A 15,914-nucleotide genomic window follows, 5' to 3' on the forward strand; every position below is an offset into this window, starting at 1 on the left:
ACACCTTTGCTGGAAAAGTTAGTCTAGCAGTAAGTGAGCTGCAACTACAGGGGGTTTCACATGACAAGACAAGAAAACAGCAGCTTCAGGATAACTAACTGCCCTGGCAGACAGATCCTTACGCCTCACTGTTTCCCCTTGTTGTAAAAGTCAAGAAGCAACGCCATTTAAGTTTCTTGTAAAAAGTACTGTGAAGTGGAAAAGTACAATGGAAATTAGTTGTTCGCAAACTTTCTTGTCCCGTTGCCCGGGGAAACAAAGGGATGAGCACTGGCAAACCCTGATGTGGACAGACGCTCGCTCTCTTTTCCTCCTCTCACTTCCTCTCTCATACCCCCTGCTTCTTTCATTCTGCATCTTTCTCCATTTATCTTCATCTCTCTTACACCTCCTCATATTACTATTCTCTTTAGCAATACTACAGAGAAACAGAGAAAATGACAGAGGAGAGAAAAAAGAAAACAGACTGAAATCAAAGAGCAGTAGGTAGGGAAAAGAGAAAAAAGAGAAGATCATAAGGGAGAGAGCGGGAGAGAGAGAGATGAAAGAAGAAAGCTAAGTCATGCTGGCTCCTCTGCATTGTCTCCATTAGGCGGAGGCTTTGTTTACAGTTTTATGGGTTTCTTAAAGGTCAAGGAACTGTAGGGGCACAAACACAGATTTCTGCTGTGTGTGTGTGTGTGTCCAACCATAGCTGTAATCCCAGCGCTCCATTTGCGCTGGGGTTATCAACGGACTTAACCTTTCTCTCGCCTTCTCTCTCTCCATCTTTCACTGAGCTCTCTATCTCTCCATCTCCCCATCTCTCAGACTCAGATAACCTTTACTCGTATGACAGCAGCGCTGAAATAATAAAAGACAAATATCAGCCGTGTTGATAAGACAATACTCAAATCTCTGGTTCCATCGCTCCCTGTACCCGTCTCTCTCTCTGTCTCTGCCAATATCTCTCTCTCTATCTCTTTATCCCCCCACTCTCTCTCTCTCTTTCTCTCCATTGTCAGAATCCCTGCATCTGTCACCTCTCTCTCTCTCTGAAAGCTTCAAAACGGCAGTACAGGCCCGAGCAGGTCAGGGCTCTTCACTGTAACATCAAGTCTTTCATGTGTCGAGCTTAGCCCCAGACACACACACACACACACACACACACACACGCATACACGTGCACACACTCTCCTGAACACATGGCATTGCATCACAGCGGTGGGAGATGTGCATAGCGAGCCCATATCTGTCTTAAACCTGAAAGTCTTTTCAGGTTCAAGGGGAGAACAGCACTGGATGATTTTATCAAGATTCAGTCCCAAATGAGCGACTGGCTCACCGGCACGATAAGCTTCTATCACCTCCTGCACTAGGGCTGAAACGATTCCTCGAGAAACTCGAGTAACTCGATTACTAAAAATCATCGATGCAAATTCTTTGCATCGAAGCTTCGTTTAATCCATATAACTATATACACACTCAGTGTTTCGCACGGATGATTATTACTGTTGCACAACGCGCTGGAGAAAGAGAGAGAAAATAGCGAGGGGCGAAGAGAAGAGACAGGCCAGAGAAAACGACAGAAAGTGTCCAAAGTTTCGGATCCAGTGTTGCCAACTTGGCGACTTTGTCGCTGGACTTAGCGACTTTTCAGACCCCCCTGGCGACTTTATTTCTCAAGAGCGACTAGCGACAAATCTGCCGACTTTTTCTGACCATGGAAAGCAATGTTAATGTGTTGAATCCCAAAGCATTTGGCAATAAATTGGTTCGGCTGATGCCGGTTTTCTCTACTTGCTTGTCTAATCCAGAGAGGTCTGACGATCACAGCGCTTCCCACACACAGCGTAGCTCCCTCCCTCCGCTGAGAGCAGGGACTGTAGGATATGGTCCACTTGTAATTGCTACCGGCGTACGCCGAAACTGGCCGGGTGGGCGGAGTCAGCACTTAATATTAAAACGGGATGAGATGAAGGCTAGTAAAGAATGCACGTTAATTATGGCTATATGTAATGGCTAGTTAAGAACGTAAATCAATATGGTGGCTAGTTATGATGTCCCTAAGTTAGCTAAGTTTTGCTCAAGAAAATAACCACAGAAAATAAAACGCTGCAGTCAATTTGTGAAAGCCTGAGCTTCATTCATGTTATTATTACGATAGTCACACACATACACACACACACACACACACACACACACACACCTACTCCCCTCACAGTGATGCATAAAATACCCCAGAAAGCAAAATATCAGGTGGTGTAAGTAGCAATTGGAGCCTAAAATGCACCAGTCCAATACAGCAGGTATATTCAGTTTAGTTTGATTGCAGTGAGTAGGGTCAGCAGGTGTAGGGCAACCCTTCAACATAGTAAATAAATGTACATTAGCCAGTCTTATGAACTTGTATGATATTTAGGCCTAGTAATAAATATCAATAATAATTATTATTTCACCTCGTTTTCAGTAAATCACAGTGTCGTATGGACAGCTTCATGCGGACAGCTTTTCTCTTTTGTATATTTACTATTGCGCTTTAATAAAGCAAAAGTATTTCTTATCCGATTACTCGATTAATCGATGGGATAATCGGTAGAATACTCGATTACTAAAATAATCGATAGCTGCAGCCCTATCCTGCACACTCAATTTTAATGCCAGAAAACAACAAATGACAGCTCAAATGCAGCCCTCCCACTCCCATTTTTGAACATTTTTTCCCTCCCTGCATTTTTTGTTTTGTTTTCTGCAGCAACCCAGTTTAGAAAACTCAGGTTGGCAACCGCTTGGTGTTTAATTGGTGTAGGAATCATCTGATTGCAGGAGATATTTTGTGTTTATCTCCCCCTAAGCTGCCGAGAGCGCAGAGTCGTTTAAACTTCACAGTGCTGAGTTCATGGCAAAAGGACACAATGCCTGCCTACAGCACAAACGTCTGCCTCGGTCCCTCTTCCTCTCTTGATTGCTTTTATTTTCTCTCCTCCTGTCACTGTCTCTTTCGTTCTTTCTTTCCTTCATGTATTTCTTTCTATTTCCCATCTCTCTCTCTCTCCTCATTTTCCCCCTGATCCCCTCCAGTCAAACAGAGAGGGGAGAGAGAAGCGGTGCAGTGAAACTAAAGCCGGAGAAAGAGAAAACATTGCTCTCTGTGTGCCTCCTCCATCCACATCTCCTCAGGGCTCGGTGTCTAGGCAGGGGGTGGACAATGCTTGTGTATGTGTGTGTGTGTGTGCGGGGTGGTGGAGGGTGTTCAGACTTTGATGCATGAGCCCTCTACTCTTGCCTCTGCAGTGCTAAGGAGCAGTAGGCCGGTGCATTGATGTGAAGTTCGCAAGATGATTTCTTCGTTCTGAATGACTGTGTAACCATTAACACCGAAACAGCCAGTTTGATCATTCTCAAATTTAAAAATGTACCTGCTTTGTTGAAATAAAAACTGACCTGATCCAGCATACGTACTAAAGTTAAACTAGCCTTTTCATTTCACAAAGTCCTCATTCACAATTACCTTAAGCCTAACATATGACTACAGACATTGATTTTGTGTGCTTTCCATCAAGCTGCAATGCTTTGGTGCATGTAACCTACTTTTAAGCATGAATGTGTGTGGAATTGTAGCTTTTAGAGAGCACAATGATTTCAATTTCAATTTCTTAGCCAAACTATGTCAACACTGAACACATCATGTACCTAAAGATGGCCACATTTGTCCTCCTCCTAATGAGGCACAAGCATCAATGCACAATGACACAAAAACTCTAACTCACAAAAGTCTTTGTGCATCTAGATTAATTAAAAAGATCTCAAATTTGACTTTCTTATGACTTAACAAATATAACAAATGTGTTACATATTACAGACTGCTATGGCAATTCTGGTGGTCATGGAATTAGGGGTTGTGTTAATGAGTCAGAAGTGATGAATATTGGTCTCAGCGATAGAGTCATTCTTGTTTTCTTTCTATCAACATCCACATTTCAATAAACAATGCAATATCAATTTGAGTCAAGTATGGCATGTTCCACAATCGGGTAAAACATCATTTTATCTGTGTTAAAGTTCAAAATGTTCTTAATAGGCATTACGAGCTCTTAGACAGACTCTGAGACACAAATGCTGCCCTACAGCTCCTTTACCAAATAAAACACAAACGAAACAAAAGGTTCATTAGTCTGAGCTCACAAGAAGCAACTCCTAAGGAACAAACAAACTTCCCATTATCAGTATGTTGGGTCCAGGACAGCCTGCTGCACTGCGAGAGCTTTTTTAATTTGGTCTGTATCATGGCCAGAACACAAAAGAGACCAGAACAGCTGAGGGCCATTAATCTACAGGGACTAACTTTTGCTGTTGCCTAGAACATTAAGCTGGGCAGAGTGTTTTCTCTCTTTCTCTCAAACACACACACATGCAAGCACACACACAAACACACACACATGCGCTGGACATGATGGATTTCCCCTCTTCCCTTCGCTTCTCATCATCACAGTGTGTGCTGGAGAGAGAGGAATGGATAAAGCACTTCCCACTGATCACACTTCACCTCCCTCTGTCTCCCTCTCCTCTCCTCTCCTCTTGTCCTCTCGTTACTCCTTACTACCTTCCACACTGCTTTACTACTACTTTATGGCCGCTAACAGACAGGCTCACTCCCACCTCAATAAATACACCCAAACTAAGGTCATCGACTCGACACTCTTCAACCCCTGAAAAAGATAAGTCCGTCTCTCGGTTTGTCCTCCTCCAGCGTACCTCCGAAACATCTCTATCTCTCATTTCTCCTCAAGTCAATCTCCTCAAGTCCTTCCCTTTCCTCCCAGCAGACACTGCAGATATCTACCGCCAGACATTTACTCCTCTCTCTTCCTCAACTTGTCCTCGAACTCCCTCGCCCTTACTCTTTCTCCAGCCATAAATGTATGAGTCATCAAAGCTAACATCACGCCAGTGTAACAAAAACTCTTAATAAAGGCTTAGATTTGGTTCACCGGCTATCTAAAAATACATGGCCTGGATGGGAATCCTCGAACAGGATATGAGTGTGTCACCCGAGGCGGAGCTAAGGAAGGAAGACCTCACTTCTCTCTGTGTGTATATCTACTTGGAGGTCAAAGGAGGACGGCAGCACCTAGTGCTTGTCTGCCTTTCAGGTAGGGAGATCCTCAAGACACCTACTGCCTCTCTCTCCATGCTCTCTCTCCATGTCTCTCCCATGAAGTCCGGCAGTGGAAAATATATATTTCAAGGCTGCCATTTACTACATCGAGAGCACAAGGTGATATTGACCTCATGCCCTTGTATTGATTAATTTGAGTGCACAAGATACATATCATTCCCTTGTTTTGCCTTCACTATTCCGTGCGCACTCGTGTGAACAAATAAAATGTGTGCATGTTTTTTAAGGCTTGTGTTCAATTTAGCTTGTAGCTTACTGTTCAAGCAAGCACGTTTGAAACTGATTGCAACCTCTTGCCATAATTGGTAGAAATGACTTGCATTTGATTTGATTTGATTCCATTTATGTAGTTCAATTTGCCTGATATTTTCTTAAATAAATATATATTTAGTTGACTGAGGCATTTAATATGGTATAATATATATATATATGGTATATATGGTATACATCAGGATCAGTTATCAAGGCGTTACCTGCTGACTGCAATACACAGCATTATTGTTAGTAAGAAACAATTGACTAGGATATTGAGAGTTACTGGGCTCTACTCATGAATATACAAACTTAAGGGATGTTATAGACTTTATAGTTTATTAGTTGCTTTAGACTTATAGCTGAGTAGAAGAATTTGTATTGGTCAACACATATTGCTCTCCAACACTATGTCTCAGAGAATTATTATATATTAACTTCATGTGCACGTTTCATATCTATTTGCATGCTTTTTATGCAAATACGTTTCTTTTTTTTAGCCCTGTGGGATGGCGCTGTTCTTTCCTCCTCTCTCCACCTCTCTCTCTCTCTTCTTCACCCTGCCTTTCAACCCCGCTCCCCTACCTCGAAGACAGTGAGGGCGAAGGGGTGTCCCAGGTGGTGATGGGAGGACAGCAGCACCTTGCGGTTGTCCCCGTTCAGGTCCACGCTGGACAGCAGGTGCAGCTTGGAGTCCACCCAGTACAGACGCCTGTTGGACAGATCTGAGAGAGAAAGACGGAGGGAAGGGGAAAGAGAGAGGGGGGGATGGAGAGTGAGAGGATAGAGAATCGAGAGAGGGAGAGGGAGCAAGAAAGTGTAAGAGGAGAGAGAGATGTGTAGAAGGCAAGATGGTGGGGATGGTGAGAGAGTTGGTGAAGGCGGAGGAGATGAAGAGAAAGGGTAGGGAGTGTGTGAGAGGGGAGAAAGAGAGCGGAAAAGAGGGAAAAGAGAGGGAGCAAAAGAGAAAGAGAGAGACGGTGACGAATGGAGGGGGGGAGAGAGAGGTCATTTCAAGAGAAAAGGCCTAGGGTGAGAGGTATATGAATGTAATGGGCCAGCAGTTACGCCATCAATCTTCTTTGACACGACGGCTGAGGCCCTCGCGTCAAGAAAACACAGATGTGATTGTAATATTGCCGGTTGACTTCTCTGCTGGGGGAAATCTGTCTATGTGCCCTTGAGCTTATTTGAATATTACGGTACGCGGCTGGAAAGTGCAGCAAAACGTCTCCTTCAGAGGCAAAGAGTTTGATCGCATGCAGATCACAGAAAGTAACAGGCAGGTCAAACAGCAAGTGATTCAACACCCAAAGAGGAACAGAGGAATAGAAGAGTAAAAATTCATTCACAACTTCACCTCTCCTGACTCAAGACAATCAGCTGTTCGGCGCGGCGCTCCGTGCGAAATCAATGACCGGGGGGGAGGGAAAATAATCCGCCCCCCTCTCCCGAAAGCAGCGCCGGCGAGTCTGGGCGCCGCTCTCTCTCTCGTTCGCCTAAGCCTAAAAAATAATTTGTTTTCATACAGATGTAGCGACACCTCAATTCCACTCGGAGCGCGGCAACTCCGCGCCTCTCTCTCTCCTCGGGCGAGGGCGGCCGAGAGAAATTGGCTGGTGCCGCGGAGGGAGTTGAAGGGGATGATGGGAGGTATCGACGGCCCGGAGCGCCTGGCTTATTAATTCGCAGGCCTGTATAGTCGGCGGTTTGATTGATGAGAGCCAGACACAAACTGAGCTATAACAATAAGGCCGACTCGCGGGCTGCAGCACCCCTAGACTGTTTTCTTCTTTCATCCCTTGCTGTTTGTCTCTCTCTCTCTCTCTCTCTCTCTCTCTCTCACTCTCTGTCTCTCTCCCTCTCTCTGTCCCTCTTGTTGTCTCTTTCTTTGTGTTGAATTCACTCAAATTGAACTTTTTTCTCTCCGCATCTCCAAAAGGATTCCTTTCACTGGCATTATCACTTTGCTTTCAAAATTGCTTTCACAGCTGATCGATTTTTCTGTCCGCTGCTTTTGTCATCTTTTATTTATTTTTCTCTGTCCTCTTTGATGAGAGCCTCGCATGCTGAAAGTTACATGTTCCTTTACTTCTTTCTGTCTTTCTGTCTTCCTTCCTTTCTTACCCAGGGTGATTCCATTGGGCCACTCGATGCGTTCCGACACCAGAACTTGCCGGTCCACTCCATTCATCCCGGCCTTCTCTATTTTGGCCTGACCTCCCCAGTCTGACCAGTACATGAACCTGCGGGAGGATAAACAGCCCAGTTAGACACGGACGACAGCACTTCAGTCAACAAGAAGAAAGCAGGCCCTGTCCTAGGAGCACAAATGGAAAATAGCTTATTTTTGCTCTATCTGGTGCAATAGGTTTTAATATGGAACGTCAGAGTCAGCTCTCTGTCTGTCTTACAGTTTCCACATCTGCCTCTCATTTTCTCTCCATAATCAAACAGCTTTACTTCTGAAACAAGCCTTGCAGACATTAAAGGCAGGTAGATACTGCGCAGTATCTACCTGCCTTTAATGTCTGCAAGTACAGAAGGTACTGGAGACTAGGGCTGCTGCTAAATTTGTGTGTGCCTGTGCCTATATATGTGTGTGTGTCCGTGAGAAACCTGCGCTGGCTAGGCTTCATTTGCATGTATTTCATGCTCGTCTAGCTTTGTAGTGTCGTGAAAAGAGTCCTTGGGGAACTAGAGACATGAGAGAGAGAGAGAGAGAGAGGCAGAGAGAGCAGACCTGGGTCACACAGCATCTGCAAATAACTGTTAATGTTTGTTTTAAGCTGTTTCATTGACCAGATGGGTGAGGTATGACAAACACTGTCTTTATTTTGTGTAATAAAGCTGTTGTCATGCCTAGTTTTAGTCTAAGTCTCACATAATAACCTTGCCTGTCACCCTTTTCAGGGAACGACAGCGATGGCCTCAGGCTCGCTCAGCTCCGTCACTCCCTCCCTTCCTACCCTTCCATCCTACTCCCCCTCCCATTCCCTCTCCCTCCTTCCTTCCCTTCCAGCCTCCTTCCCTCTCTGCCCTGCCCTTCTCCATCTCCCCTCGCCTCCTCTCCATCTGTCCCCTCCTCACCCTTGGCGCGGATCCACGGCGATGGCCCGCGGCTCGCTCAGCTCGGTGGCGATCAGCACCTTCCTCTTCCTGCCGTCTCCTGTGGCGACGGAGATGCTCTTGTCGCCCGAGTCGGTCCAGTAGATGTTCTTGTGGACCCAGTCGACGGCCAGCCCCTCGGGGGAGTGCAGCGACGAGTCGATCAGCGTCACCTGCTGGGACGCGTCGCTCGCCTTGTTGATGTACGCGCTGGCGGGCGGCGAGGGAGAGAGAGAGAGTGTGTGTATCAGACTTGTGGAAGTACTGCACACTGAATTATAGTGATGAAATACACAATAATCAAGGGACAGGCAGAAAATGGGAGGCAGGAGGCTACAGCATCACAAATAGACAGCAGGTAATTGGCAAAAGCAGGCTTTCTGGCTGTGTTGTTCTTTATTCCTCTCTTCTTTCCAAGTGAAGGGGGGTGCCTGCCTTTGATACCTAGTTTCAGAGTGTGGGGGGTATTCTCCAGAGCTGCCAATGCCCTGTCAGGGGCACCCCAACCTGACACCTCTGTAACAACCTCAGCCCTCCCACCAAGCAGCACCTCCCAAGGAGAATGAGGCTGCCTTCTTTCATCAGCAGCTTGCAAAAACAACCTGCCTCCCTCTCTCCGGTTTTGTCACTCTCTCACTCTATGTCTCTCTCCCCAATTTCTTTCCAATTCTTTCCCTCCAACCCAACCTGCTTTCTGTCCCTGCCTCCCTTCCCATTTCTCCCCTTTCTCTTTTTCAGCCTCCCTCCCTCTTTCCCCTCCTTCACCACATAGCGCATTACTCTCCTCACTATTAGACGGCTATAAAACAAGACAACACAAGACAGCCTTGTTAAGAGGTTGGAAAACGCAACGTCCCAATTTACACCCCATCGTCGCATGTTAGCAAGGCGTACGGGAATGAAGGAGGGAGGTAGGGATGGTAAGAGCATCTTGAATGAGGGAGGTGGGGTAGCGAGGTGTTTGGAACAAGGGATGAGACAGAGATGGATGAGTCTGGGAGCTGGAAGCAGATTGTGTTGTTAATTGGCTGTGTTACTGTTTGCCACAGCGCAGACGTCTTCATCAGTGGGAGGGAAAGTTAGCCTGCCACTGTCTCGTAATAGATAATCCGGGCTTCTGTCCCGTGTCTCAGCGTCCATAACACGGACCCAACACCTGTCTCTCACTCAGGGGGCAGTTTAGATGGGCAGTGGGGGAGGGTGGAGGTGGCAATCCCTCATGTTGGTGTTCCACTTGTTGACCATAGATATATAGACATAGACACATACGTATGTGAATAAACGGGAAAAACTAGAAGTTACCAAAATCCCATGAACAACTGCACACTGTAGAGATCCTTCCTATGACAATTTTATATTATTTTATTATTTATATTACCACTTATATTCAATTATATTACTTGGTCGATATAATTACACTCTTTAATGGTACCTTGAGTACTTTTGAGTTGGTCTTCTGTAGATATTTTCCTGAAATTTACAAACATTTTTGCTGTTGTTAATGAATCTCGAGTTGAGATCTCAACATCAATATGCAGATGAAATCTTGGGAAAATTCAGAATTTTGCCGGATAAAAACCAGAGTCACTTCCGATGGATGTGTCATTTTAAATGCAATTTTCCAACGCATCTTGTATTGTTTTTCAACACACCAGCTGTATATGACATCACATAATGTGTTATAGAGGCAGAGGAAGTGTTGTTGTTAATGAGACATACTATGAATACATTCTCATATATGCTATTAACATTATCATATCACATATATTATATCATATCATGTCAAATTGTTTTACACATCTTAAAGCATTAAGATGAATAATCAAACATGGTGCAGATTATTGCTGCCAATTGACACACTTCTCTCCATGCAATTCAAAAGATTAGAATTATTGCAATATTTTTAAACTATACTTTCACCATGGCGATTATCATTCATTACCGAGTACTACTATTATTCATTAAGTCCCTGTTTCTAGTTAAAAACAGTCAGGTAGACAGGGAAGAAGAGAGGGGCGGATGGAGAGAGGAATGAGACAGAGACAGATGAGTCCGAGACCAGGAAGCAGATTGCATCGTTAATTGGCTGTATTATTATTTGCTGCAGACATCTTCATCACGGGGAGAAGTTAACACATCATCGACCCGTACCATGCTAATCACTATGAATTAGCCTGGAAAACCAAACCAACAGAGGGAGAGAGAGAGAGAGAGGGAGAGGCGGAGACACATTCACAACTTTTCCCAACTGATTAGATGCTCCTTATCAAAGGGAAAATCCACAGGAAAGTAATTGGATGCCTGGATAGGAGTGGTGATAAATCATATTTCATGACCATCAATATTCGAGGAATTCAGCAGATGCTCTGTTCCAGATCAACACCCGCAAACAGTGGAATAAGACGGCACTGAACCGCCATACCTCGCAATAAAGAAGAGCTTCTATAACAACGAAATGCTGGAAACAGAAAATGATAGAGGGATTTCTTTTCAGAAGCCAGAGAAGCTGTATAAACTGGAGGTAGAAGAGGAGTTTTGAGGGGAGGCGGAAGCAGGAGTAGCGTTAACAAATGTAAATGCGTGTTTAGTGCTTGTGAAGTGGCAGGCGCATAGCATTATCACTTTCATTACAGCCTGAGGATTTGAAAACTATGTTGAACTACAACGGAAAAAGCATAATATCAGAGGAGTGGATGTTACAAAAGCTACTTCAACACACTGCATCCACTGGATTCCCCGGCAATGCTTAAGAGGTATATTGTGCAACATAAACTCAGTAGCATAACAATCGGTCCGCTGAGCCGAAGGTAGTTTTATATGCTGTTGATGTTATGTAAGGTGGATGTCATATCAAAAGATGAGAAGGAGGCAATGTGAACTATCAGTTTCTTTATTGGCCCTTATGTAAAAAAAAACAGCAGCAAAAAGAACTATTTTGTTGTCCAAGTAGATTTAACTGTACAATTCCACTTGCCACTGGCCATTTGAGAGGCATATGTGTGTGTGTGTGTGTGTGTGTGTGTGTGTGTGTGTGTGTGTGTCTGTGTGTCTTTGCTGCTGAGTTTATCATCGAGAATGAGTTTATTTGTCCTTTCTGTGTCACAAGCCCTTGAGTGCATGTGTGTGTCCAAGTCACTCTGTATGTGTGTGTATGTGTGTGTGTGTGTGAGTTTGAGTCTGTGTGTGTGTGTGTGTGTGTGTGTGTAGATGAGTAATGGTGGTGATTATTGAGGCAGTGAAATTAGAGAGAGCATATGGTTCAACTGAGATGATAGAAGGCCCCTCCCACTGCCTGCCAGCCGTCAGTGACACACACACACACACACAGCTGCCCTCACGCATACACAGACAGCTAAGAGAGAAAGCAAGTATGTGTATGTAGGTATCTATGTGTATCTGTGTGTGTGTGTGTGTGTGTGTGTGTGTGTGTGAAGGACAAACAGCTCTACCTGCTACTGTCAAACAGATGACACAGCCCTCCAGGTGTGACTGAAACACACACACACACACACACACACACACACACACACACACACACACACATACACACACAGCCCCCCAGGTGTGTCTCGCTACCAGAAGGTGTGACAGGTTGAGGCAGACAGGATAGATGGATGGATAGAGGAGAAAACGAATGGGAGCATAGCTAAGGAAGAGGGATGAGCGTTATCCAAACTTAACAAGCACAGGTTCTGTACAGCCTCATGGTGTCTCACTGTACTTCTGCTGCAGCAGCTTCATTAACTTCTGATACACTCCAGCAGCTCTAATAGCAAACACATTATTTACTACAAACCACGGATCGTCCAATACCGCTTTCCCACTGCCAATATTTATTCAGAGTGCTAAACTTTAAGTACTGGAGGATACCAAGTATTGATCTGATCCATTACTGTTACTGAACAATATTAATTAGGATAATTGGTTTGGGGCCACCTGATCAAAACAAAAAGAAACAATTATGATACAATCCCTTTTTCTCCATCAATGAAACAGAAAATCAAGTTTATTGGAATTCTGACATGTTACATATAGCTCTTGGTGTCAGATTTTAGCTTTCCCCACCACTGATGCATCGGCTTGGCGTCAACCCAATACTTGATGCTGAGCTTGTCACCAACCACCATAAACCAACGAGTTCATTTATTGTTATTTTTCCCTCGAAGTAGACCTTCTACTTGTCAAGGTTGTACAGTGTAAACTGAGAGAAAGGATGCGGCCAAAAAGTAAATCTGACGGATCACTTTGTAAAATGATGTTGAAAACCATACCGTATCCACTTTTCTATACTGTCCAACATGCTAGAGTAAAGATCACACAAATCGTATGTACTTCTAGTGAGTGTGTGTGCGTGTGCGTGTGTACCTGTAGATTTTCCGATGAAACAGATCACACCAGAACATCTTGTTGGTGGAGACGTCTACATCCAGGGCCACAGCGTTCTTCAGCGTGGGAACCACCTGTGTGTACTCGCTCTTCAGCAGGTCGATGCGGCGGATTTCGTGGCGGTTGGTGAACATCAGGTACGGACTCTTTCCTGGTGGAGAGGAGGAGGACAGTCGTGTCACGCTCATATACATCTTTCTTTAAGGCTACCATGACCGCAATATAGTACACTTTTGAAAGGAATATATAATTCTCGACACATTCTCACATCAAAACAGTACTGATTGTGCTAAAGATGGGTTATCAGCAATATTGTCAATAACTCATACATTTGTTGACAATGGCACATAAATGGTGCCAAAATCCAATCAAAAACCTACATCCGAAAGATGAACTTGCATATACGTATTAGATAATATTTGCTAATGCGTATCCCACAGTTGCTCCTGTGCCCAAGAGAGACAAGGTCACACTGACTTCAGTGACATTGACTAGCGGCACTGTCTGATCTAATCTTATATCAACATGTGTAACCTACCAGTCAAACAAAAAACGATGACTTCAATCCACAAGTCAACAAGAGTCACACCTCTTCACTGGAAATCTTTTGTTCCACAAGAGTTTTTGAAGTGTGTCACTGTTAGTGATATTTTAAAAAGGTTATTAAATCAAATCATGTGTGAAAACAATGTTAGCAGCACGGCTACCCTAACCTAATCTCCGGCTATCAAACAAAAAATACAACTTTTACACTCTGTACAAGACTCCTAGCCTCCTTATGACGAAATGTTCCTTGCATTCCGGTAAGCTTGACTAAATGACAAACCCATTTTCTCCTGGAAGTCTACGTGATCTCTTCCATGTAACCTCTGCCTACTGTTCAGCTTCAGTCAAGGGCAAATATTGGTTCAATGTATTGACGTTGTATTTGCACACAAGGAACAAAGATGTTGCTTCCTGGATGGCTGGTGGGGTGTGTTTGAGGTTGTATATGAGATTTTCTTCTTGCCAATTTATCATAAACAGAACTGAACAGATACCTGAAATAGTTACCAAGCCTACAAAGGCCTGAACATTAATTAATAATCCAAATTGTTAACTTGATCTATTCTATTCTACAACATTTATAACTAAGTGTTTAACCAGGTACATTCAAAAGTTGTAACAATGATGCTGACATACTTGAGCAGTACTGCTAACAGCCCACATGTTACTATGTGCGGATATCAGTGGTGGTGTTGAGATACTAACTGTAATTGGCAGCCGGACAGTGGGGTAGAACCATTGCTTTGTAACCTTGATGCATTGATTTATTTTCTTTTCTTTTCCTGCTGAGAGGAAACATAACGTAAGCTAAGTGACAAGTCTTACGGACCTTTGCATCCGTACCATGTAGGTCCTCACAGCATGTATTTTTGATGATGTGAACATAAATAAATCATCCAAACAGACTTTGAAACGGAATATATCATTTTCATTTCAATTTTGGCACAATATAATACTGCTATTCATATAATTGTGCTGCGCTGAAAAGTAACACAAACTAGACAGTTGGGTGAGCTGAAAAGGACACATCCATTGAACGAGTGTGTTCTTTGGGTGTTTCTGCGTGTGTGTATGTGTAATGGGCTGCTGCTGTCTAGAGTAATGAAGCGCACTATGCCGGTAGATAAAGTAGCCCGACAACTAGATATGGCATGCTGCTCTATTTTTAGTGCAACAGTGACTCAAAACTGTTTCTGGGTTCTCTTCCTCAGGTGTGTGTGCGCGTCTCACTCGCACATCAGTTACCTGGGGCTGATGGTGAGCATGACTCAAGCATTTGAATCATTCTCACGCAGCATGAAGGTCAGCTACACCTTTAAACTCACTGACTGTTTGACACACTCACTCACTCACACACACATTCACTTCACACACACACACACACACACACACACACACACACATACATGCTCTGATCAGCTGCCTGCAGCGAAATTTGCTCCTAAACCATCTTACCATTATTCTTCAAACTGCCCTCAATTCATTTTCCTTCCATTTGCTCAGCACTGTTCTGCCCTAGCTTTCTCTCTCTCTCTCTCTCTCTCTCTCTCTCCTTCTCTCTCTTTCACACAGATACCCCCCCACCCCTCCCACTTTCTAGCTCCTTTCCTTCACCTCCTCTTCTCTCTCCTATCTTTCCTTTCACTCTCCACTCTCCACAGTGTCCAATAAAGCCGAAACGCCACGAAAAGAATCTAAAGAAGACAAAGTTGAGGTAGAGTTAAAGTCATGCCGCTCTGACCCCTCTTCTGGTATGAAACCACGTACTAGCAAACACACACACACACAGACATACACACACACACACACACACACGTACAGCAACCATGCCTCGATAGGTTTCCTCAGCCCCAGTATACCACGGGCTACTGCACAGGGAGAAAATATTATATTTCCACTAGCTGTTGGGATCCAATCATTCTCCTCTGACTACTAGGCTTGTAACCATCAATTTCACCTGCTGAGAGAGAGAGAGAGAGAGAGAGAGAGAGAGAGAGAAAGACAGAAGGGCAGACAGAAAGCAAATAACTGAGTGATAGATGGAGGTAGGGGCATAAAGAGATGGAGGGTAGGAGGGATGACTTCGGTGCAGTGCAGTGGTCGTTGGCGCCGGCCTCGGTCCCATCCCTTATGCTGTTCCCACCTATCGTGTTTTCTCCCCTTCCTCTGTACGTGTGTGTGTGTGTCTCGGTGTGTTGTGTGTGTGTACGCGGCTTCCTCTCTCTCCTCTTCTCTGACTCCAGTGCAGTGTTCTACCTGGCAGTGACGGGTGCTGCCCTGGCTCTTCGCCGCATGCCGCTTCTCCTTCTTTTTGTCTCTCTCTGTTTTGCCCGGCACCTATTGCAGGCTAAGCCGTCCTGGGGGGACGCTCCCTATCTGCCTCAGCCCGCCCAAGGTTTCATCCAAGTTTTCCTACTAAGGTTTTTCCTGGGAGTTTTTCCTTGTGTGCATTTAGGGTCTAAGG

At 44.5% G+C, this 15,914-nt stretch overlaps 1 protein-coding gene across 1 annotated transcript in view; it reads right to left on the reverse strand.

Annotated features, from left to right (window-relative positions):
* The window catches only part of lrp8 (low density lipoprotein receptor-related protein 8, apolipoprotein e receptor), a 171,539-nt gene that overhangs the window by 14,773 nt on the left and 140,852 nt on the right, over positions 1 to 15,914 (reverse strand). The window contains exons 10-13 of the mRNA XM_071925675.2: positions 12,884 to 13,055; positions 8,501 to 8,728; positions 7,538 to 7,656; positions 5,996 to 6,135 (exon numbers count right to left, since the gene is read on the reverse strand). Of these exons, the coding sequence (XP_071781776.1) occupies positions 5,996 to 6,135; positions 7,538 to 7,656; positions 8,501 to 8,728; positions 12,884 to 13,055 (659 nt within the window). The remainder of the gene's footprint in view (positions 1 to 5,995; positions 6,136 to 7,537; positions 7,657 to 8,500; positions 8,729 to 12,883; positions 13,056 to 15,914) is intronic.

The sequence above is a fragment of the Centroberyx gerrardi genome, chromosome 9, assembly GCF_048128805.1.
Source record: "Centroberyx gerrardi isolate f3 chromosome 9, fCenGer3.hap1.cur.20231027, whole genome shotgun sequence".
Taxonomy (NCBI): domain Eukaryota; kingdom Metazoa; phylum Chordata; class Actinopteri; order Beryciformes; family Berycidae; genus Centroberyx; species Centroberyx gerrardi.